At 38.6% G+C, this 26762-nt stretch overlaps 2 protein-coding genes across 3 annotated transcripts; both read right to left on the bottom strand.

The window, feature by feature from the left end:
- Positions 1-1312: 1312 nt before the first annotated feature.
- LOC141441939 (probable metabolite transport protein CsbC) lies at positions 1313-17257 on the bottom strand. The gene is made up of 10 exons (XM_074106826.1): positions 17241-17257; positions 16665-16798; positions 12964-13193; positions 9955-10047; positions 7533-7763; positions 6228-6357; positions 5224-5316; positions 4407-4624; positions 3736-3918; positions 1313-2218 (listed from the first exon to the last, which is right to left on the bottom strand). Exons 1-10 carry the CDS (start codon positions 17255-17257, stop codon positions 1952-1954), a joined length of 1596 nt encoding a protein of 531 aa, XP_073962927.1. The 3' UTR covers positions 1313-1951.
- Positions 17227-22412, bottom strand: LOC141441409 (facilitated trehalose transporter Tret1-like; the record flags this gene model as incomplete). 2 transcript variants are annotated; one of them, XM_074106128.1, is given in 7 exon segments in its annotated part: positions 17227-19138; positions 19843-20025; positions 20438-20655; positions 20722-20844; positions 21256-21385; positions 21668-21898; positions 22320-22412. In XM_074106128.1, coding segments are annotated over 7 exon segments (1239 nt in total), but the record flags the coding sequence as incomplete, so codon positions are not given.
- Between the last annotated feature and the right edge of the window lie 4350 nt (positions 22413-26762).

Here is a 26762-nt window from a genome sequence, read left to right as displayed (position 1 = left end):
TGCAGATGTTTATGGGCGGTGGTGATCTCTAAATATCAGGAGACCCACTTGCTCGTTTGCCATCCAGTCGAATAAAAAAAACAAAAAAAAAGAAGACATGTAAAGATACAATTGTATCCAATTTAACCAAAGTTTCCTGTAGCACATTAACAATTTGTGCAGAACACAAACGATGCATGCACTGAGTTGCGCATCCATATCTACCAACGAAACTATATGTAACTTTTGTTGACGTAGGTACAGTCACCACCATTAATATCTGCCACAGCGGAGCGTGCAAAAATATCTGACGTCCTTCCGGCCCTAGAAATAGAGTCGTATCAGATATTTATGCACGCTTGTTGTGTCAGATATTGGTGCTGGTGACTGTACGTACAGTAAAGCACATTTGTACAAGAACATGTTCAGTTTTTTTTATTCGACTGGATGGCAAACGAGCAAGTGGGTCAACAATAATAAACATCTGCAACACCAGGGGTATTTCAGATACGTTGCCAACCTAGAGGCCTAAGATGGGATACCATCAAGTGCCAGTAATATCACCGGCTGTCTTACTCTCCACGCCGAAATACAACAGTGCAAGCACTGCTGCTTCACGGCAGGATTAGCGAGCAAGATGGTGGTAGCAATCCGGGCGGGCCTTGCACAAGGTCCTACCACCTGCAATTTTTTTTTTCTTCTTAGCCAGGTAGCGCTTTGTGCGTTCCACTGGCGTGCTATTCCCCTAATAATGTAATACTGTGTGGCTGTTAGAAGATAACGCCTAGATTTATTTACGCTGCCTCAGTAAAATTATTTAGCTATTAATATTCATGAGGCAATATGTAAAAGCCGTGGTGGCCTAGTGGTTTGGCCTATCGCCTCTCAACAGAGGGTCGTGGGTTCAAACCCCGGCTCGCACCTCTGAGTTTTTCGGAATTCATGTGCGGAATTACATTTGAAATTTTACCACGAGCTTGGCGGTGAAGGAAAACATCGTGAGGAATCCTGCACAAACCTGCGAAGCAATTAAATGGTGCGTGTGAAGTTCCCAATCCGCACTGGGCCCGCGTGGGAACTATGGCCCAAGCCCTCTTGTTCTGAGAGGAGGCCTGTGCCCAGCAGTGGGACGTATATAGGCTGAGATGATGATGATGATGATTCATGAGGCGTCGTCTAAATCTGTTAGGTTATGTTTGTACAATGTAGTAACAAACATCTAAACATCTAAAATTTCGCAATTTGCAATAATAATATTATTAATAAAGTAGTTTTCAAATAAATACGTTTCCTAAAAACTAATAAGTACACCATGTTAATAAAAAAAAAAACATTTTCTTGTTATTCATTTAAATTTTAATAGTTATTTACAGGCATAAAACTGCTTGTCTTATATTACATTCTTAAAATACTTCTTAGGTAGAATCACAACAAAGTAAACGAACACAACATACTTTTTGCACCATAGCTCTCGATATTATTTTATACCCAATATAAAATTGAATAATGTATATATTCCGTCCATGCTGTGCCCGGTTTTAGAATAGGACGAACCCATCTCTTCCCATCGATATCCTAAAAGGCAACTACGGGACCACATGTGAGAGGGGGCGGTCGTGAGCAGTCTATATTGCTAACTATGAACTCGTGACTCCAGCGCTGTGGCGTCGAAGTCAAGGGGAAACCATTACACTATTTTCCCAAGAAAGATGTCATGATACTAAAAATCGGAATCTTTGAACTTTATTACAGATTCTGTCATACACCGTCAGAAGGAATAAAACCAATGGGACCATCGAACTGATGAGATGATGGAGCCGGAAGTTAGGGACTGGAACTCCAAGACGAAATAACGTAACTGAGCCGTGTTCGTGCTTGTTAGAATAGTCTTAGAGTGCATTGGACGATATTCTGGACTATTTTCATTATGTTTTGACACACTCCTTTATTCGCTCACAATTTTACTTCAACCTTAACCTTTAACTGCTTCAGGTGAAGCCCACCTTCTCCCGTCCTTTATCCTCTGGGTAAACACCTCTTCAATGGCATAAGGGTTCATGCCTTTAGTTTCCGGCAGAAGGTAATGAGTCATAAGAGCACAGGAGAAGGCACAAGCAGCGAAGACGAAGAAGACGAACTCCAGGCCGATTAGTTCTGCTGCTGGCACGAAGGCGAGGAGTAGCACGAAGTTGACGAGGTACAGCCACAGCATGTTCATGGATTGGGCGAAGCCTTTTACCTGGAAGATGATGATAATCGTGAGCCAACAGTCGTAAAGGCTTTTGTTCATGATAATGACGTCCTCCACGACATATCCGTGGACGGCAAACAATTCGAAGAACTAAGAGGTTCTGTGAGCTGGACCCCGCGATTCTGTTTTTACGGTTTCAACTCACATGGCTCTGCCAATTTGAAAACTTTCCCAATACTGAATAGGATTGAAAGTTCGTATTAACTGAGCCAATTACAAGCAAGACTAGTTGCGTCAAACGCATCTCTAGATTCTAATGCCATTTAGCGATATTTAGCTTGCGTTTACCTTTACTTGCCCGAATTTCATTTGCCCGAATTTCACTTGCCATACCAACGTTTGCCATAAAATATATAGAACCGTACTGTTTTCAGGATTTTTTAAATGTCATCATATAATGCAGTAAGTTAGGTTTGGTTAGTTAAATATCAACTCTAAAGAAATTACTATTTCAGAAATAAAGTACTTTATGGCAAATGAAAATTCTAGAAAACGAAACATTCGGGCATATAAAATTCGGGCAAACGATAGAGAACCATTTAGCTTGTTATCCCTTATTGAATTGCCTAACTTGACGTCTCTATTCAGTACTATACGCCATACGATATCTATCACAAGCGCGATGAAGTTGGATGTATTTAGCAGTCACGCGGTAGTCCTTGGCGCAAGTTCATTCATTATAATACACAATGTTTAATTGATACGAATTAAAGATGACACGATGTTTTATCAAGTGTACCAGAAGCTATTTATTGAACTGCTTGAGAATACGCGGCATTGCTCGTTGTGAATCATTATTTATAGTAGTTTGTTTGTTTGTTTGTTTGTTTATACTCTTTATTGTACAAAAAGGAAATACAATATAGTTGGATTGAACTCCGGGATTTTACTAAATTGTTATTAAAATGCAAAAATTATACCGCATTCTTCATTTACGTTATATGAACAACGTCTGTGCAGAATTTAATGGCTTTAGACTCAGCGGTAGAATTTTCGTGATTTAACATTCTTGCATCATTATCCAATGGGAATATTGGAATAAAAGTAGCGATTATAGAGGTCCAGCCTATATGCACACCAAATTTCTTTCAAATCCGTCCACCCTTTTTAGCGTGAAAGAGTAACAGCAAACAACAGTTTGTTAAGTTTGTTACTCTTTCAAAGCTTCGAAGACCACCTTTGTTCTTTCGTCTCGCTTACTTTTCCTGCAATATTGAGTGATTCAGGCTACGTGCCTACATCCTCAGTAATTGATAATGGATCGTTCATAATTATAATTATTAAAAATTCCCGCACCTTTAATTGCAGAGTGACCTTTAAGTGCACTTTAGTAATTAATTTCATATTTTTTGTCTCACTAATACTAGTACGATAAAGTAGATTTAACTTATTGAACCTGGTAGTATTGTTCTAGCTCACGTCTCCCTTCCTGCTCACGTATCCCGAATAACCCTGTTTATATTGATACCATACTTCAACTTTTCACTTCATTATTCACTTCTCACCTCAGGCACGAAAGCTTCAGCCATCACTATGTACGGTACAATGGCTCCTCCAAGGTTGAACACGAAGCAGAAGACAAGGATGATGGCAGGCACCAGCCACTCGGGACCCCACTCCCAGCGAACCAGGGTGCCAAGCGCCACCATACAAAAGCCGTTGATGGTCGCCGCTGACATCAGAAGGGGCTGGGATTAAAACATAAAATTGAACATTAACGGGCTAGCAGCAAAATCTGACACAAAAAAGAGTGCATAAATATCTGATAGGACTCTATTTCTAGGACCTAAGTGTCAGATGTTTTTGTACACTCCACTGTGGCAGATATTATGTAGATGACTGTATATGATATAGATATAGATGTACTGTGTAGTTTTCTTCAAATCTAATGGACCGAAGGGAATGTTGGATTTTTGAATATTGGGGACACCTTTGATAGGTAAGATGTAAAATAATACAAAATGTTCTGCAAATGTATCGTGCATTTCCACCTCTTGAATTAATGAGCTTGAAGTTTTATTTTTCTTTGTTTTTCTGTTATCTTATCATCGCTTTTTGGCTTTCTTTCAAAGGATTTCGTCTTGATGCTGTAGGTTAGACTGGTATTTTTTATGACGCTAGAACATCATCCTGTTTGTTGCCCGCATATCTTTATATCCAATAAAAAAAAACTTACCCTTCTCCCAAAGAAGTCCGAGCAAGCAGCTCCAACACAAACTCCTACCAGGAGCGTAGAAGCAAGCAGAACTGCACATAGATCCGGTGACAAAGAGGGCGTGGCTTTGAGGAAGAGAGAGCCACCGTAAACTTGAACTGCGATGACCCCGGTGGTGATGGACTGAGTCATTAGAGCGGCTACCACGAAGAAGGTCCAACGCGCTGCAGGTGACTTTCCTGAAAGTAATGGCTATTTATTTATAATGTATCTAATTTATTTCAAATGGAAAAATTATTGGCTAAATCACAGTAACATTATATGTTTATAATAAACAGTACGTTTCCTCACCAAAATCAAATTTTTTTTTCACGACACTGGTCGAAAATGCTAGATAACCTAAATCCAGTACCCAAAACTGCCTATATAATATGTACATTTAACAGCTGATTCATTTATGGTTCGCAAAATACGACAACAATGTAATACATTACGAAAACAGGTCGTATCAATATAATGTATTTCATAATACGATACGACTTTTTAGAATATAATTTTTGAATTTCATTACTGACGTGTTGAAACGACAATTGGACCAATCAAAAGTAATTGTCTGCTGCATGTGAAATTAAATTCACCAATGAGAATGCGTCATTCATGATTTTTATGAGGTGTTTTTTTTTTCTTAAATGCATAAATAGATTGTATAGTTAGGAAATTTAGGTTTGAACTAGTTTGGGCTTTCAGCAGGCCTGAATCTTTTTTCGGTTTAAAAAAATCTTAAATCAAATTAGTTTTGGTTCTTACTTAGTATGAATTTAGTACACGCTTTACTTACGGAAGTAGGTCCAGCCTGTGACTTTGGCTGGAGGAACAAATGGCGTCTCCGAAAGATTTTGCTTTTCTGGATCCTGCGACTCCTGCGTAGGCTCTGCAAAACGATACAATACAATGTCTCTTTATTGGACACCATAATATAGAAAGCAATACATAAAGCTGCTTTATCGCTTCAGAGCGACAAAATGTTCCAAACTCAACAGAACTGGCCACCATAACTCGGGATGACTTTGTTCAAATTGGAGCTTCTTTGATACATAGTTTTGAAATTGGTATACTTATACAATTGAGATTTTTTTACATCCGTAAGTACTCATATAGAAATGCGAAAGTAGCTCTGTCTATCTGAAACCTCTTCTCGCTTAAAACGCTGTACTAAATTTGGCATGGCGATAGTTTGAGACGTTTGGAATGACATAGGTTGGATTTATTGCGGAAAATTGCATAATTCCCGCGTGTGATAGCGACAAATGAAATTTTGTCAGGTGAAATCGCGGGCTAAAGCTAGTATAAAATTAAAGAAGATCCGTGAAAAAATATTGACTAGGAGTAGCCATCTAAAAAAAAAATTGAGTGAGTTGTCGAACGACTTTTGCAGTCGCCCTATACTTTTTTGCGGCTTAGGACCACTATGACAAATTACCACTTCTTAAAATGACCGCTTATTGAAATTACCACTTTTTGAAATGACCACTTCTTGAAATTACCACTTCTTAAAATGACCGCTTATTGAAATTACCACTTTTTGAAATGAACACTTCTTGAAATTACCTCTTCTTTAAATTACCATTTGATCAAAAAATAGCGTAAATTAATTTAATTTGTTCCTGGCGCGGTCATTTAAAAAAGTGGACACATGAAAAAGTGGTTATTTTATTAATGATTGTGGTCCTAACTAAGCCGCCGAAAGGGCCCATCATTTCAAAATGGATCAAGTTTTTGGAACTTTCGTAACTTTGCAGCTTACAGCTTACTCGTAGATCAAATTTCTTCATCTCAAATTACCTTCCGTGGGCAGTAGCGCCATAGTAGTCTGCTTGTTAGCCTGGTTCTTCTTTATCTCCGACATCTCGTCTATGACAGCTTTGTCTTTAGTCGTCGCTGCCCGATAGAAAGCCAGCGATTTTATGGCCTCCTGGTATCAATATGATACAAAAGTTAAATTTAATTCACCGGTATTAAAAAGTATCAAAGTGGAAAAAGATTCATTCAGTTCATCGTGTTTAATCCGTTCAAGAGATTGATGACTCCTTAAAAGATCCAAATCAAAGCCACATAATTAATTGACTAAGTGCTGACTAACGTATTGAGCGAATAACATTATAGCTTTTTAACTAAGCCTGCATTTAATTCCCTAATTCCGATTTTTAAAAGTCCGAAGTTCACAAGTCCTAAGATTCGTCTTCGTTTGCGTGAGAGATGTGTGAGGATGTGTTGTAAGGAATGTGTTTACCTCGCCTCGCCCCGCTCAGCTGTTTCCTGCAAAGCGGTGCTGTGCGAGACGAGGTAAATGAAGCGTTTCTATTGATTATGATTAGTTTTTGGAGTCTTTTTGTATTTTTTTTTATTTCAACTCCAAATTTATTACTTTTACGGGTATCCCGTGAAACCATATCGAAAATACAAACTGAGACATGGATGCACAGAAAAACAAGAAAAAGAGACCAGCACTGGGAATCGAACCCAGGTCCTCAGCAATCCGTGCTGCGTGCTATAACCCCTACACCACTGCTGGACAGGAATCTAGACACGAATTTTTCCTATGCATACATATCTCAGGTTGCTTATTTCTACTACGCTACTTAAGCAGCAGCACTATCGACATCTATGTTTCGTCGACAGACGTCACACTCTTTCGGAACTAACCGCTCACCCAGACAAGAGATGTCACTACTAAGCAATCAAATTATGATTAGTTTTTTTGGAGTCTTTTTGTATTTTTTTTTATTTCAACTCCAAATTTGTTACTTTTACGTAGTGTGACATCTGTCGATGAAACATAGATGTCGCTAGTGCAGTTGCTTAAGTAGCATAGTAGAAATAAGCAACCTGAGATATGTATGCATAGGAAAAAATTGTTTTTAGATTCCTGTCCAGCAGTGATGTAGGGGTTATAGCACGCAGCACGGATTGCTGAGGACCTGGGTTCGATTCCCAGTGCTGGTCTCTTTTTCTTGTTTTTCTGTGCATCCATGTCTCAGTTTGTATTTTCGATATTTGTATTGATTCATGAAAACACATTCCTCGTAACACATTCTCGCTCATCTCTGGTAGAAACGGAGCCAAACGATGTAGATGTTGAGCTCTTACCTCATCTCTTCCCACTAGCGCCAAATACACCGGACTCTCTGGCAGCACGTACATAACAATCGCGTTGCCGACGGCAAAGCCCACATTGACGTAGGCGATGACGTGGTATGTCGTCACCCACCCCATGGTGATGGACAAGAGGGCGCCGACGGCGTAGGTGATGGCTGGCATGGACGACATGAAGCCTCGGACCGCATCTTCGGATACTTCTGCTGTGAAGGACCAGGCGACCTGGGGAGGTATCACCATCATCACCATCATCATCAGCCTAAATCAGTTCACCTGGCCGGAGGACTGGCTGAAGGGGAGATATCCTGGTTAAAAATTCGTGATTTTCACTCATAGTCAAAAATTTGAGACGTTAATAGATCTACAAGCGTGGAATGTTAGATTGTGGAAGCGGTACGTCGACGATTCTTTCTGCGTTATGAAAGGTGAGAAACCTGAAGTGGAACAGTTTCTGGCATATCGTCAATTCCATTCATCACTAATGTTAGTTTTACTTATGAGTTGGAAGAGGGACATTCATTAGCTTTCCTTGATGTGAAGGTAATGGCGAAAGCGGATGGTTCTTTGGCACATACCGTCTACAGGAAGCCGACGCACACAGACAGGTATCTGAACGCATCATCTCACCACCATCCCAGACATCTCGAATCCGTTGCGAGTTCATTGCAAAATAGGGCATTTGATTTGTGTGACCCTGAATTTGCTGAAGAAGAGTTGAGACATGTTCAGGAGGTACATACTAAATCGTAACGGATATGTGGTAAATAAATGGCAGCCCAGAGGGAAACGTAGAACCAAACATCCTGATGTAGCTAGACAGCCTGCGTATATGCCTTATGTGAAAGGAGTGACGGACAAAGTTGGAGCCGTTTTAGGCAAGTACTTATTCCATCAAGGTAGTGTACATGCCTTTGTCCAAAGTCGCGAGGCATATTAGGACACCCAAGGATGTCGTTCCCTTCCAAACACCGGGTGTTTATAAGGTTGATTGTAGGTGTGGTAGTTCCTATATCGGACAGACGAAAAGATCAATAGTTGAGAGGGTCAACGAACATATTGCAGCTGTTAAAAATGGCCAGGTAAATAAGTCCCATAGCCGAGCGTTTATTGGTGTCAGGACCACACCACTGGATTAAGCTTCACAATCCTAAAATTCTCTCCACGGAACGTCATTTCTACTCAAGACTCACGTACCATGTGAAACAGTTGAAATAAAAAAGCATAAAAATTTCAACCGGGATGATGGATACAAGCTTTCATCTTCGTAGAATCCTGTTAAAAATAAGTGTCAGCGTTGGAATTAATGTTCTGATCTGAGGGACGATCGGACGTTGTTAGTGTTGTGTGTCGGTGTGATGGGGTGACAAATAAAAATAATGAAGTGCGGGTAGTTCGTGATACGAGGGCCGGTACTATTTGTGATCTAGTGCGTGTAGTTCGAAGGACTCGCGCTGCTAGGCAGACTTGACACCCCACACTTCAGTCTACTCGTGACCACGGCCACTGTAATGTTGCCGAAACGTCGAGGTAAATATTAATATATTTTGACTATAAGAGCGTTTATACCTGCTGAGCTGCCAAAGTTGCATTTTTGTTAGTTTTTCTCGATTATTCCATAAAAATTGAATGAAAATTAAAAATGTGGTCTATAAGAATTGTTCTTAATATATAAGTTAATGTGTCTACTGCAATAATTATTCGTGATAGACTTTTATTTTCTTTAAAAACCGTTAATAAGCATTTGTTCGTTTTGAAAGAAAATAATAATAATAGGAATAATCGAAAAAAACTAACAAAAGTGCAACGGTCCCAGTTAAGCAGGTATAAACGCTTTAAAAAAAAATCTTTATTTTTAAGTATATCTAAAGCCAAGATGACCTAATATGGGTCCGAGACGTGATGCTTCACTGTTAAGCTTATAATAGGCTCAGAGTTGCTCAGCGAGCTATACGCGTAGTGAGGGCTAATCTCGGGGTTTCTCTAGCTTTAAAAAAAAACTAAAAATAAAAAATATATATTTTCGTGACTTGTGCATTTTTATTTTATATTTTTTTCATGTTAACACGAATAAGAATATTTTCTTTCTTTCTGATTTTTTCAAATCAAACCTAGGTCGGCCATTCTTATTTTATTGTGCACCTGTCTAATTACCGTACCGCTTTTTTACCGCACTAGTGACACGGTAATTAGACTTGAGTGCACAGATAAATGTAAATGGCAGCCGACCTTTGTCTAGATGTGCACTCAGTTGCAGTGTCGTGTCGGTTTTGCATGACAAAAAAAGCGGTACGGTAATTAGACAGGTGCACGATAAAATGAGAATGGCCGAGGTAGACTTGGTTCGGACTATAATTGCCACCATGTGACGGTAAGAACATTATAAAGTAGTATAACTAATTTAAAAAAAACATACCTGCATATTTAAGCCACCACTCAATCCAAAAATGAACCTTCCGACAAGCAGCATAGGGACGGTAGTCCCAAAACCAATCAGCACCCATGATATCTGAAAACAATTATTATGATGATAACAAACACCCTCCTAGTGTGAATTGGAAGCTTTATTCTATGCAGTCCTACTGACCACCCTGTGAAAAGATTCATTAAAATATTATTTGTTTTATTAGCAATGTGCTTGTAGTGCTTGTACGAAATCTAAAGCCCGGGTGTCCTAGGATTAGCGGTGCGGTTCCCTAGAGAGCTCTCAAATCGACAACGATCTCGTGACGTCATTCATCGCCCCATCACGGCCCCTACATGACGTCACCGCTGATCCCAGGAAACCAAAGCTAGGGCCTACGCTAGCTGGCGCGGGTGCTGTTCACGGGCGCACTTCAACTGGCGACTGGCGCCCAGTTAGTGCTGCTCCTATGCTGTTCATACTATTTTTCAATAGGCGTCCACTCGCTTCGTGCAAACCGGGTCAGCTAACGGAGGCCCTAAGACTTTAAAACGAAAACTTCCAGATCGTCACGTGGAGCACTTCATGTGACTGCGCCCAGAGGTGTTATACCAATTGCACGACCGGGGAATCCGACCAAACAACCGAAAATTCTGATCGCTTGCATACCTACTCCAATAGTGGACTGCAGTGCCATCTCAACTCATGCAGGTAGTAGGACCTTGTGCAAGGTCCGCCCGGATTACTACCACTATCTTGCTCGCTAATCCTGCCGTGAAGCAGCAGTGCTTTGATAATTTTGTAGATAGCTGGAAGTTTGCAATAACACATGGCTACGTTTTATTCCAAATTTGCCACGGGATCGGGTATCCAACAATTTTCAATCGGTTAGAGACACCAAATTCGGCGCGTGTTTTTCTGACAGGAATTTTCGCGAAATCCTGGAATTTTGATTGATTGCTAGGCCTAATAGTTTACGTATGCAGAGCTGATAAAGGATAGTGAAGGGCCAGCCACAAACTACGTCACACCAATTCTGAACATAGTGTTATCAATGTACGTCACGCTATAGTCGCCTGTCACCCTACAAACATCAAGCATTTTGCTTTACATTGCTTCTTCGAATAAATTTTAAACTTTATTTCTTTCTTTTTTTCTGACATAACAAACCTACTTATTTTTAAAAGTCCCTGAACTAATGTCGTTGATCTTGAGGAGTACGATCTATGTTTTAATTATTTTCTCCTGTTACAGGCCACACCCGGTATAATTATTCTCTAAATCCAGTCAACCGGACATTAAATTCCGTTATTAAAATTCGTCAGGCCGTTTTAGCGTCAATGAGTAAGTATTAAACATACCTACCTATACACTGATAAATGCAGAAACTTTTACATTTATAATTTTTGTAATATTAGTAAGATTACAAGGTACCTACATACCTTTATCACATACATAATCTCTTTTGTTTGATAACTCCTTTATCATTTGATCGGAAAAATTGTTTTATTGTGGGTAAATACAGATAAAATAAATGTTATTAGATTAAACGTCGCAAGGGGGCGGCCCAGTTAGCAATCTTCCTAATTGATTGTTATTAGGATGTTACAGATATTTGCTTCATTGGCAGTACCTGGGCAACCGAACTTTGCTCGGGCTAAAACACGATAATAAGCGTTTTTCCAGAGATAAGACCAAGCTAGATCGATTTGTCATTCCCAAAAACCCCACATACAAAATTTCATCAAAATCGTTGAAGCCGTTTCCGAGATTCTGACTATATATAAATATATTATACAAGAATTGCTCGCTTAAAGGTATTAAGTAGATAAATAGATACTCGTATTAACTCAATGCAACTCAAATGTGACTGTCAAACTTTAAATGTCATACAATTTAATAATAAGGAAATTTTATATTTTTTCTCAAAAATGTCCGTAATAGTTGACATTATTCTTTACATATCAGAAGGTGAAGTGCATAGTTTATGGTCAGCGAGAAATTAAAAAGTTAAAAAGATTGCAGGCGCGCTAGCTCGACAATAATGAATTAGTGCGCCTGCAATCAGTCACATTTTTTTTTAAGTTAAAAAAGCCATGGAAATGTTGGCACAAGTGGTATACAGCCAAGTCTAATGGCCGGTATCAGATATTTTGTTGGAACTCCGGACTTTTTCTATTGGGTCTGAAATAGCTTGTGGTGTTTTCGGTGGAAAAATACACCTGCAGTTTATTTTTAATGAAAAGAGGCGGGAAAGCATAAGAAAAATATTGGAATAAAATTAAATTTTATAATATATTTTGAGAAAAAGTTTATTCTATTTCAGAATTATTCACCATTTTTGAGAAGAGCTTTATATTAGTCTCGGCTGGAATAGCAATTGCTGGCTTCGTATTAGTTAAACGGACTCGCAAGCTCGTCCGTTTAATACTCATACTCAGCCAGCAATTGCCTACTTCCAGGCCACGACAATAATCTACTATTATTTTTTTAACTCTTTTTTTATGGTTTTTTGGCGTGAGTGCTATTATTACTCTTTAGTTACTACTTAGTTTTCAGATAAGGTTCTCACTGAAAATCAGTGCCATGTCATAGCAAGCATTATGCCGAGCGGGGGCCTATTCAGCGTCATGTATGTCTTGTTTTTATTCCATTTTTATGTTGAGATCTTTTTATTAGGTTAATATATGTTGCTCAAAGAATTAGTTCGCTGAAGTGGCGTTGGGCTGGCCATGTTTGTCGCAGGACCACAGGCAGGACTGATGAACGGTGGAGAATACGAGTCCTCGAATGGAGACCACGGACAGGAAAACGTAGTAAACGTATTAATGTTTATAAATGGTTTTTAAAGAAAACAATAGTCTATAACGAATAATTATTGGCGTAGACACATTAACTTATATATTAAGAAAGTGTTCTATCAGACATTTTTAATTTTCATTCAATTTTTATGGAATAATCGAGAACGTTGCCAGCTCAGCAGGTATAAACGCTCTTAAGAAGGATGGATTATTTACTCACTGCGACAGCAAAGCACGTGGCAATCCCAGCCCACCGCCGTCCAATTTTGTCCACGATGACACCTCCGAACGGAGACATGAAGATGGCGGAGATCAGGGGGAGGCTGCCGACCAGAGCTTCTTCCATCAGGGTGATGGGGGCTGAGAGAGGGGTGTTCGCGCTTCGGAGGGTGATTATGGAGTACGATGGCCATACCAGGCCGGAACCGAGGAGGAATTTGGGGAAGGACACTGGAATAAACAGTATAAAGTAAATTAACTACACAATTACTACCTGCGAGCTTACGATAGTAAAATAAAGGACTATGGGCAACCTTTCGCATGTATACGTCTATGCGTAAAAAATGTGTGTTCATGAAAAAAAAAACTTTTTAAAATAAACATTGAAGTACTTACTGATAGCCGCTCCCAAGAATTGACGCATGAAGCTAGCAACCCTCATTTTGTTTTTTTTTTTTAATTTATCTAATATAATTAATACAACACTGTTTTTTTTTATTAAAAGCTACCGCAACAAGTACCAGAGGCACATAAGTGTCGCGGAGCTCACTAGCAGGAGTGCCCTCGGCCGCCGTACGCGCTATAATGTGCAAACAACCATCTCATGTTTCCGCGAAATTTAGGTTCATAAAGTTAATCGCAGCCAAAAACTATTGTAATGATGAATTACGGGGAGCTAAGAAACGAATCAGACGCCGAGGGTTCCGCATATCAATAAAACCATCCGAAAGGCAACGCATTTGACCGCAAAATTATATTAGTTGTAACATAAACAATGAAGGAATTTCAGATTAAAAAAAATATTATATTTTGATATTTTTTCACATATTTTTGGGTCACATTATTAGGTCGGGAGTCGGGGTCGGTAAAGTATGTCGATAGGTCAGTCTGCGTCTTTGAGTCTGGAAGGACAGTGCACTTTAAGTATTTCTACTATTACCTATTATGTGGTATTTCCGGAGAGTCTTTGAGTCGGTAAAGTCGATGTTAGTTGCAACCACTAGGTTTTTCAGAGCCTATACTACGAAGCAGCAGGGCTACTACGAAACTCGAAACTCGAAGTTCGTATCGTACCGTCCCTCTCGCTCTCGTATTAAATAGTACAAGTATCAGAGGGACCGCAAGACACGAACTTCGAATTTCGAGTTTCGTAGTAGCCCTGCAGAGATCGGAATTTTTGCGGCATTTTGATCTACCATAGGGACTTCTCACTTATCGACTTCCGATATTCAATATCGATATATCGATACACAACATGTTCAAAAAGATTAAAAGTAGAGGTCAACAATAGACGGTTTTATCTTTAAAGAACGATCCCTTCCAATTAACTTTTGACCAGTCGAAAATGTGAAATTGACATAAATATGGATTATGCAATGAAAACAATGAATATAATAAATAAATAAATATCATGGGACACTTGACACCAATTGACCTAGTCTCAAACAAAGCAAAGCTTGTACTATGGATACTAGGCAACGGATAAACATACTTATATAGATAAATAAAATACATACTTAAATATATATTAAACATCCAAGACCTGAGAACAAACTACATTCGTATTATTCATACAAATATCTACCCCGGCCGGGAATCGAACCCGGGACCTCAAGCTTCGTAGTCAGGTTCTCTAACCACTTGGCCATCAGGTCGTCGAATAGTTAGCAATTTCTAATTTAATAATTCAATTTCATATTTAAAGTCTGTTGTAGTGCTAATAAGTGTTCCATTAGTGTCTTTATAAAAGATATTAAGGTTATTATTTTACGATAATAATCATTATCGATATCATTTAGGTAGAGTCGATAAGCGAGAATTCACTATGACAGATAAATGCCGTGAAAATACCGATCTCTGCTACGAAGTGCAAAATTCGAACTTCGTATCTTGCCGTCTCGCTGACGCTTATATTATTTAATACGAGAGTGAAAGAGACGGTACGATACGAACTTTGATTTTCAAATTTCGTAGTAGCCCCTCTGGTTCAGGTAGCGGATCGTTCGTATTTGGCGTGGGCTTTGTCCGTAAGATGCATCATGAGTAAGGCCCGGAATTTTCATCGATATTATAGATAGTATCCAACTATTATCAATGCGGTTAATTTATCTATAAATAAAATACCACTTACAAGCAAATACCTACTTAGGTTATCAACTCTCTCTATGTATATACAAATAAAAAAAAAACAAAAGAAGTACAGATTAAATAAAATAAAATGATAATAATAATAAGAAGACAAAGAAAACTTACCTAGAAACCTTAACTAAATATATCTACATGTTACTATAAAAATAAAAATTATAAAAAGAAAACCCCGTCCAAAAGATCTGCCTATGGCAGAGTTCCCATGATGCTGGCCGCATTACCCCTTTGGACCGCAAGTGCGATCCGCTGGGATAAATACGTACCAGCTCTTGGGTCCCCAGAGGTGTCGATCAACCGGGAAGAAAGGGCCTTTATGAAACACTTCATATCGGGTGAGCAAGCTCTTATATGTATTCGTAGTTATAGTGATTTCAATAAGGCAATTTAAACCGATTAAACTTTCCGATATTTCGAATTTTTTTCATCATTGACCGCTGAAAAAGTACAGTCGAACATGTTGAATCATGACCCAGGATGGAACCTTTTAATAATCAATTGCACTATGATTTCCTTGACAAAAGTATGAGATGTCAACATGACATTAGTAACAACAAGTTCCACCCTGCCTGGGTCTTCAATTTGTTCGACTGTGCGTATCATCGGAAAATTTGAGGTTTTATTTAACAGAAACATAAATAAAAAAACTGTCGATTTGTCGATAACATCGATAAAAAGCGGTGCTCTCTCCCTACAATCTGTTAATAGCCGCACGCAAAATTCCGGGCCCTAATCATAAGCTTCACATTACTCGTCAGCCGTTGAAATGCCTCCTGAGGGTCTATTTGCGTAACGTTTCTGAGACTCGCGATCACAATCAAATTACAGTTTTCGGATACAAAAACTGCCATTTGATTTTGATCGCAAGTGTTAGAAACGTTAGACAATACGGCCTGTGGTCATTACCGAAGTCACTACCGAAGTTAATATCTTTTTGATCATTCTTGCTCAACATGCCTTGAAGAGCGCACAGTACCTCATTTACCTAGTGAAATGTGAGTCGAAATAACACACCTCACATTCCGATCAGTACTTGATGACCTATATGGAATCATCTAGCTAAGCGCTGGGAGTCTAAACAATGACTTTTTCTTTTCTATCTATTTTAAGACTGCGTAAAGTAAATTTTTGTTACTTTGAAAACCGAAATATCTCAAAAATTCTGAAATTTATAGAACCTCGTCAACAAGCGGCTTTGACTTATGATTATAATTATTATTTAGCTTAAATGTAGCACATGACTAATAAAAAAACAATTAATAAAAAAACCCTTCTACAGTCCTGTAAAATAGTTATCCGAAAACCACATAATATTTGCAAACATACCTTTCCAAACGATGTTATAATAGGACATTGTGTTTTAAGGGCGGTAAATAAGGAATTACGAACGAGAGTCTATTAGAAGCCCGAAGTCGAAGACTGAGGGCTTTAATGAGTCGATGTTCGTAATTCTAGTACCTACCGCCCGTGCGACATACAATGTTTTTCATCACATTTGCGAGTAAAATTTTATATTTCTAAAAGAAAAAATATAATTGTTCCAAATATTGGCAATACCTAAGGCTGCGCTCTTGGCAGCGCCGCCCTCCCCCTCCCGCAGCACGTGCCTGACGTGCGTGTGCGTGTGGTCCTGCAGCAGCAGCGCGCGCAGCAGTATTAGTACGGGCAATAACTCATGTACCGATCTTGGGCTTCATGACAAGAAAATTTGTACGCGCAATGACTCATTTACCGACCTTCATGACAAGCACATTAAGGTCGAGGGTTTTATTTGGGGGGTTGCAACCAAGGTAGCCTGCATGTTACGACACTGCTTATGATAACTGCTTAGTTCTCTTCCATCTTCTTTCTTACATTTATTTTCTTGATTAATTTTATATTATTTTAGTTAATAGTAGTTACATTTCATGTTTTTTTTCGTAGTCCGTAAATTACTTAAATAAAGGTTCACACCTTTTCACTTCATCAATTTTTAGTCTTTTTTTCACTTCACTAATATATTAAGTAAGTCCACTAACGAATACTGGTGGCACAGAGCGCCGCCAGCGCCGCACGAGGAAGCGGCACTGGCAGGGACGCCATGTAAGGAGGCGATCGAGGGACAAGTGAAACTCACAGGTGCTGTGTAAATACTGTCTATTAGAATACATTAATTCTTATTATATAGGTTACATATTGGGAGAGTGTGCGTGTGGCGCAGCTCACACTACAATTGAGCCAATTTTTATCTTACAAAAGAGTGAAATTAGGAGAAGAAAGAAATATGTGATTTTCCTACTAACGCTACTAGAAACACAGGGGAGCTTAAAGTTCCACCTTACAGACAGGCTAAAGCCAAAAAGTCGTTTCTGGGAAATTGCTTACGCTTTTATAATAAAATTTCAAAAAATATTACCATTGAAACGGATACAAAATTCAAGTCTATTGTCAAGAAGACATCAATATCTAAGTCGTATTCGTATTATAAAATTAATGATTATATCATGGACAGGGATATTGGGAAATAATTCCGATCCGCATTGGCGACCCCTTACTCCTAATAGCGAATCCAATGTGTTAAAAATGAAGTGTTGTGATGTATAGATATCATTTAATAATTAATGTAAATCTGTTTAAAAGATATAGTAAGTGCTGCTCATACTATTTTTTAACAGGCGGGCGTCCAACCCTCCGTGCAAACTGCTTTACCTAGCATAGGTCTAGCATAGGCCTAGCGTAGGTCCTTGATTGGCAAAAAATATGATCTTTGTGTATTTTGGTTTGGGTACGTATTTATTGCATGACATCTAATGATTCTGATCCTATTTATGTAAAGAAGTTTTGTGATATTATATGTGATAATTTATGCCAAAATTAAAAGTGTTCCAAAATCAGTGTAAAAACAAATATATAAATAATCTCAATTAGATTTTTTTGTATTTTTTTATTGTATAAATTGTTTTTTATTATTATTAGGTATTGATTTATTTTGATTTGTAATGTGTTATGTTGTATTAATAAATATTTTTATTATTATATTATATTATTATTTAATGTTAAGTAAGAAATATGGATATTCTCTGAATGATTTATTTGTAATAAATTATGTACCTATAATACAGGTTGCAGTAGTTTTTCTTAATTAAACTAATTCGTATTTATTCATTCACACAATACTTTACTATTCTGGTCTCCAGCCATTCTCCAAGTTAAGGCAGCTGTCTCACCAGCCGGCGAGGAAACGATCGGCTATCGACTACTTTCTCGCTCAAGAAACGAACAAAAGATATAAGATCCTGTGTGAGTAAAAGAGACACATATATTAATAGTTGATCGCTGGCGGTTCACACTGCCGGCGAGAACTCGCTCAATCTTTTGTCGCAGCGACAAGAGCTATAAAACTCTCTGCTATAAAACTAGCTCAGCGATACTCGCTCAGCGCTGTTAGCTTGGCAGCCGCCCGGCTCGAGCGAGTGGAGCGAATAATCGCCCGTCGTGCTCGAACACTCGCTTTTCACTGCTCGCCCACTCGTTTCTAGTTACTCGCTCTGCTCGCTTCTCGCTCATCGTCGGCGGTGGGACAAGTGCCTCAACTAGGTGTTTTAAAAATAAAACAGAATATTTCTCTGCTCCCGCTGTCGGTGTGATGTTGTTCATATAGGCCCACCGCACTATCTACCCGACCCGTTCACGACTCGCTCCCAACCTATTGGCGTCCTGTGTGTATTTTGCGGTGTACACTGTCTTAAAATAAGTCCTATTTACATTTATTTTTTTCATTTCAAACGTCCCTAACTCTTCACCGGCGAAGCCCATCGTCTTCCCTCCTTGATCCGTTGCGCAAACGTGTCTTCGATGACATAAGGGTTCAAACCCTTTGTCTCAGGCAGGAGATAGTGAGTCAGAAGTGTGGTAGAGAATGCACAAGCGGCAAAGACGAAGAAGACGACATCCAGGCCGATCAGTTCGACGGCTGGCACGAAGGCGAGGAGAAGGATGAAGTGGACTATGTAGAGCCAGAGCATTGTGATGGACTGGGCAAAGCCTTTGACCTGGAACATCGGAGTTTATAGTGACGATGGAATATGTACTAGTTATCAGATAACTAGTCCGCTATGGTTTAAACGGTTTTACTATAAGAATATTAGGACATTATAATGGATATAGGCCAAAATATCCATGCAATTATTTCTTCAGTCTACTCGTGATCATGACGCTAGTCTTCTTCTATATAAGTCGCTACACTATTGACAGAGTGCTCGGCGAGGTGGTCGGGTGACAATCAGTAGTAGTATACCTTCATGACCATTTTCTTGGGAAAATAGTGTGGTAGCTTCCCTTTACCTTCCACACCTCAGTGCTGAGTTTGTAGTTGACGGGTGAGACTATAAATTTACCGGACGTACAATACCGACATGATATTTTGTGTCACGCCCCATAGAAACTCTTGTGTCAGTTTGACACAAGTTTGTATGGGCGTGTACACGAAATAACAGGTCGGTATTTCCATGTCGGTATTATACGTGCCGGTAAATAGTGTCAGCCTAGTTGACAATTGTTGGCAGATTCGTGTAGGTTTACTCTAAATTTTTTTTTTTACTGTGGTCAATTTCAAGTGTAATTTCGTCGTAAACCTTTAGTTGTGAGGCTTTAGGTTAATCTCTATGCTACCACGACTTTTTATTCATTACATATTTACTATTGCACATCGATAAGCTACTGAAGGTGAATAGATCTGTAATAATAATAGATTCACCTCAGGCACAAAAACTTCAGCCAGCAGTACGTAAGGTATCATGCCGCCTCCTAGGTTGAAGACGAAAGAGAAGACCAGGATGAAAGTCGGCACCAGCCACTCTGGACCCCAAGCCCATCGCACCAGGGTCCCAAGCGCCAGCATGCAGATGCCGTTGATGGCCGCCGCTGTCATGAGGAGGATCTAAAAGATTTCAGAAAGACTTGAGACACTGCACATTTTATAAAGTCCTGGTCAAAATACAAAATGATGATTTCTCTTTAGTTTCTTTTATGGTAGTCGACTTCAAGAAAGTTCTCGCATGTTTTATTTGATTAAACATGAGTAGTGGGTTATGTCATTGACTAAGACGTTAAAAAACTGGCAATTATAAAAGGAACAACTAGTCCAGCGGAGCCATAACAACCACAGCATCATCAGCGTCAGTATCATTTCCAGCCAATATAGGTACTTTCCACTACTAAGCTCAAGTTTCCTCTTGGAATGAAAGAGCCTAAGCTGTTAGCTTGAACATGAGCCTATTGCTGATCGGGAAGTTCACACATGCTATTGAATTCTTTGCAGGTTACGCAAATTTATTCAAAATATTTCTTACCCGTCTACCAAATAAGTCCGTGAACGCTGCTCCACAAATGCTTCCGACTAAGAGAATAGAACCCAGAAAAACCGCGCACAAGTCAGGTGACAGAGAGGGCGTGGCTTTTAAGAACAGCGGACCACCATACACTTGAACTGCTATGACTCCCGTTAATATAGACTGCGTCATCAGGGCGGCTACCACGAAGAAAGACCAACGCGCCGCCGGCGATATGCCTGTAAGAACACTTTAGTGGTTATGGTATCCTGGTACTGGACTTTTGGTACAGCGTGTGTACTTACGGAAATATTGCATTGATGTTACTTTGGCAGCAGGAACAAACTCAGTCTCAGCAAGGTTTTGTTTTTCTTGATCTCGAAGAGATGGTTCTGGAAAAAATAGTACATGCGAGTTGGACTCGCACACTGGGTGTTACAAAATTCTAGGTAAGTAGATATCTATGAATGTTTAGTGTTGAGCTCCGAAACAAAGTTTATACAGTGTGGGGTAGTTTTAGATTGTTTACTGACATAGAGAGACTGAGATAGCTCGAAGAATAGGCAAGTTGAAGTAACAATAGAAGGGCTACATCGCTCGAAGAACAGATAACTTTTGGGGGAGAAAGGTACTCAGTTGCAACCATAAACCGGAAGCTGAAACGTTAACAGGCCTCCCACTAGGTATTTTGATGACATCGCAAAAGTTATGGGAGATCTGTAAATGCAAGTGGCAGTTGTCGTTCATTGTGCCGTTCAAGGTGGGAGGCCTTTGTTCAACAGTGGACGTCTTCCGGCTGATGATGATGATGAAGAAGCTGTATTTAGGTGAAAGTTTACCTTCAGTAGGCAACAACTTTACATCGGTTTGTTTGTTTGCTTGGTTGCTTCTAATCTCCGACATCTCGTCTATCACTGCCTTATCTTTGGATGTCGACGCGCGGTAGAACGACAGCGATTTGAGGGCTTCCTATAGGCAATTATATACAAGTCTTATAGAAAAAGATACGAGTATTCAGGCAAATCCTATCCTACTTCCTATCTTCTTGACGTAGTATAAAATAAAGTTACTTCCCGCCGTCTGTACGCTTTGATATTTCAAACTGAGCGACGGATTTAAATGCGGTGGTCACCATCAGTAAAGCAAAGCCGGGGCGTGGCGGGTTGAGATGATCCAGTGGCGTGTAACCAAATTGCCAACCACTGGTGACGATATAAAGACATAATATATATTAAGCAGTGATATTCTTACCTCATGTTTTCCTATTAACGCCAAATACACCGGACTCTCAGGTAGCACCCACATGGTAAACGCGTTGGTCAGCGCCAAGCCAATGTTGATGTACGTGACGTTGTGGTAGCTCGTGACCCAACCCAGGATTATGGAGACCAGGGCACCAAGAGCGTACATGACAGAAGGCATCGAAGACATGAAGCCTCGGACGGCGTCTTCGGATATCTCAGCGGTGAAGGACCAGGCGACCTGTGGGTAACGTCTTTTCAGTTATTCTGTTCTGGTATTCTGAAGCCCGAAGCGAAGATTTTGTAGCGTCGTTGCTCTCAAACGGATGAACCGATTTAGATGCAGTTTTATTTACGTGAAAGCGAGTTTCTTTGCAGTGATTCCTAACTATGTATGACTTAGATCGGTTGAGATATTGAAGTTTGAAATGATAATGTCAGGGGGTTAGAACAATATATTGATAAACCATATTTTTCTTAGCAATTCCCTTATTCATTTGAAGACGGATAAAATGACCCGTGGTATTTATAGATTTGCGCCTGTTCAAATCTTATGTTTTGACTAGGTATCTAAATATTTTTACGAAACCCTCGGTGTGTGAGTCTAAAATGAGCCCGCTCGAAGGCGGGGTGGATCCTTAGTAGTCTATAATTAATCTTACCTGCATAAGCAAGCCACCGCTCACTCCAAAAATGAACCTTCCGACAAGTAGCATAGGGACTGTTTTTCCAGCTCCAATAAATATCCATGATATCTGTAAACATCCATACTTTTTTATAACTATTAATTTCCTCGTCACGTTTATCCTATTATTACTACGGAAAATGTATATTGGCTTTTTGCAACATTAACGCCGTCAGAGGCTAGTAGTAGGGATTCGCCGGTTCCCCATCACTTTTTTTTGAACCGGTCAAAATGGCGAACTTGGGGCGTGGAAAACTAAAAAAAAAAAAAAAAAAAAAAAAAAGTTTGGTATCAAAAAAACCCCAAACACCCCACTTGGAGCCATTGGACGAGGTTTCAGAAAGCTCCACCCACTCCTTCCTATATATATTTACTGTATTTCTAACACAAGAGCAACGTCGCGGCGCCAACACATAAAAAGCTTGATCCCTTTTTGATCGATTGCCACCTGCAAAAGAAAAAAATGCTACCTGCGCTCGGACGCTACGGAGTTGATGCAATTTATACAGGCTTTATTAACCGACCTGTGCAATGCGCAACAAAGGGAGATAATGTATTTTGATTCTGACCTGATTCGATTTTATAATTAATCAATAGCTTTTTTTACCGACTGCGAAGAAGGAGGGTTATGTTTATCTGAATTCGTAACTTCAACGATTGCAATAAATCTAACCTAACCTAAACCTACCTTTTTACTTTATGATATATACCGAATAGAGAAAGGTTTTAATTGAAAACAAGAAGTTTGTAAATGTTACGCTTTTTCTCTGCTGAATTCGTAACTTTAACAATTGCAATAAATCTAACTATGATGATGATTAACATCTTGGCGTGCATTCCGATGCTACGTTAAAACGCGAACAATAGATTGTTGGTTTGCTACCTGTTCTTGACTCTGTCATAAATTCTATAAGCCAGCTGCCTGATTTTGTTACCTTAATCGGTTTCCCACGCTATTTAAACACAGTATCGTCCAAAATTTGTTGTGCTTATTATCGTAAGTTCTTTGTTTGGACCCACAATATTTCTTCGCTGAATTCATAACTTTATGAATTAATAAGGCTAACCTAACCTTTGGGAGGAGGCCTGTGACCAGCAGTGGGACCTATATAGACTGAGAGATGATGATGATGATGATGATGAACCTAACCTAACCTAACCTACCTTTTTGTTCTATAACAGTTTTGAACAGTGAACGGTTTTAATTGAAGATAAGAAATTTGTAAAATGTTACGTTTTGTAATGTCATTTGTAACAAATCGTTATCTTACCTGCGTAGGTAGGTGCTCTATGCTTTGTGTTACATAAACAGTAAGTTATTTAAAATTACCCTTATATCAAACTATCTGCCGCCTTTTGTTATTTAATTACTTACTTCGTCCCTTTCATCAGCGATGCATTTGTTAAAAAAATGTTGGTTTAAACTTGTGAAATAAGCTTACAGTTTCTTTAAAGCACAGGTTTGAACTTGCACCTATTTATGTATAAAGGTATACAAGACATCTCCAAATACAGGTTTAAACTTGTAAAATCGGAATGTGTATAAAAACAAGACTAGACAGTCTCACACATATAATTCATCAACAAAAAATCTTTAACTACTCGTATTACCTTTCAAGTACATACTCCATGCTTTGAGTTATATACTTGTTATATACGAAGTAAATGATTTTTGGCTTTCCTTGTATCAAACGATCCAACGTCTTTGTTATTTATTTACTTCGTTCCAGTAGGCTGACAGCTTTTTTAAAAACACGTTTCAACCTGTAGAAATTCTATATGGACAAAGGGTGCCCAAGTCATCTCCAAGCACTGGTTTAAACTTGTCGGATCAGACTGGGTAAAAGCAGGTCAGGACCAATTCACTTCATATCGTCTCAGATAATTCATCAAATCAGATCCCCACCCAAGTGATCCGCAGTGTAATTATATTCAGTGTTTGAAATTCGTAGTGTCAGTGTTTTGTTGCTGTAATAATGGATGTAAGTATGTAGTTTTAGTGTTGTATTGTACTTACTTGTCTAAATTTTTTTTTTATTGATTGTAATAGGTATAATCTTCAACCATTTTTGTGTTTAAGTACTGCGTAACTCAACTTTGAAGCACTGTTTAAAATATTTTTTCTATTGTTATAGCTTTCTGAAGAAAACACCTTTAAACACTATTATTATCCGGAAACCCATATTGTCCGAGCGATGACGAAGAAGCGTCCTTCCATTAAAAATAAAAAAAACAATTTCGAACAAGAGGCCTAGTAACAGCATACATGGCTTCTTCGAAAAGCGCAAGAAAAAAAAAATGATCAAATATTCTTCAAGCGTGAGCCAAGCCACCGATGAGGGAATTGCTTTTATTAAATCCAATCAAGACGACGGAGCTTACGCATCGCACCTGATTAAAATAGAACTATATGATTGGGCGAAAATTAGAACGTTCCCTCCTCAGAACAGTGGAAACATGCCGAAGTACGTATCAAGTACTACGCCCACTCCGACAATGATGACCATGTCGAAAAAACAAAAGATGTAATTTACAACATTACTAAGGATTTAGCGGCTAAAAGTGATTGTGTTAACTTTGTAATAGACAGTGAGAAATAAGTTCATTTTATGTTGTTATTCGGTTGTCTTAGTATAACCTTTGTTTTTTATAACGCTCCTAAACGTGCATTATTGATTCTTTTGTTACATTTTACCAACTGTCTAAAAGAGACCATAACTTAATTTCAACTCCACCCACATCAAACCATCCCCACCTCAAGCCAAATGATTTTTGGCCTATATAAGTAAAGCAAAACGAACCATACTCCATCACTAACCACAGCCGTTAAAGTCGACCTACAATATGGATCTACAAAATTCACATTACGATGAAGAACTTTATCAACGCTGTAAAGACATCGAGATGCAGCTCCAAAAATCAAATGGATATTCACCAGCTTCGCAGCCGCAATATTTAACCTGTTCCGGTAACCCTCTGTGGAAGATGAAGAGGACATAGAAATTGACAATATAGAGATGGTGCCTATGCGTGAAGATGCATATGAACCTGTAATTTGTCATCAATCAAATGGATATTCACCAGCTTCGCAGCCGCAGTATTTAACTTGTTCCGGTAATCCTCTTTTGATAGAGTGGCAAGATGAAGAGGACATAGAAAATGACAATAATATAGAGGTGATGCCTATGCGTGAAGATGCATATGAACCTGTAATTTGTCATCAATCAAATGGATATTCACCAGCTTCGCAGCTGCAATATTTATCTTGTTCCGGTAACCCTCTTTTGATAGAGTGGCAAAATGAAGAGGACATAGAAATTGTCAATATAGAGGTGATGCATATGCGTGAAGATGCTTATGAACCTGTAATTGTCATCAATCAAATGGATATTCACTAGCTTCGCAGCCGCAATATTTAACTTATACCGGTAACCCTCTGTTGATAGAGTGGAAAGATGAAGAGGACATAGCTATTGACAATATCGAGACGGTGCCTATGTGTGAAGATGCATATGAACCTGTACTTTGTCATAAATTATGACTGGAAAAAGACGGTGGAAGTAAAAAAAAAAAAAATCGAATAAATTTGTTTATGTCTTAACATGTGTGATGTGCAAGTATAGTATTAAAACTAAGTTTTTTTTAAATTTATATTTCAATAATTGTTTTTGATTTGGTCTCTTGCATTTTTAATTATTTATCCTATGTGTAAGTGTGTTTAAATGCATTATGAAAAAAAAAAAAAATATTTTGCTGAAATTTTAATTTATTTCGAAAAAATTGATCTGAACATAATTCTTACAATAAAAATCATTACATAAGGTATTTTCAAAAAATAACTTAAAAAGTCAAACATCGTTTTACCTTTAAACTTAAAATATATATAAACTAAACAGTATTCACCACCAAACCGAAGTAAAATTATTTTGAATCGACACATGATTATAAACCATTTCTTTGCATTTCTTTTTTTAAACAGCTTATGATAACCTGAAGGCTTTCTACAAAATGAATCAAAGTATTCACCATTACCATTAATATCAATATGAATTGCTATCCAGTGAGCCAGGTTTTGAGTCAGGATCCAAATTGCTTATGATATAAACCGGAAGATTTACAAAAATAGGAATCCTGTTAGCTGGGAAAACGTTTGATTGAATCGTGAATTGGAGAGGAAATTTTTTCATAACATAATTGCAATATCTTCAGTATCCATTATTCTATTTACTGTGAATTCGTTACTGAGGTTCCAGGAACTAGTGACATAACGTTTTATAAACCTATGTTTATATAATTCCATTTAACTATTATAATCTACGCTTACATCACGGTGTTTATTTATTCCAATGATATATATCGAACTCTGCATAAACGATACAATTAACAGTTGTAGTTAAAGCACTTCAAATCGAACTTCTAA

The sequence above is a fragment of the Choristoneura fumiferana genome, chromosome 24 (genome assembly GCF_025370935.1).
Source record: "Choristoneura fumiferana chromosome 24, NRCan_CFum_1, whole genome shotgun sequence".
Classification (NCBI taxonomy): Eukaryota; Metazoa; Arthropoda; class Insecta; order Lepidoptera; family Tortricidae; genus Choristoneura; species Choristoneura fumiferana.
This window is presented reverse-complemented; position numbering and strand designations above follow the sequence as displayed.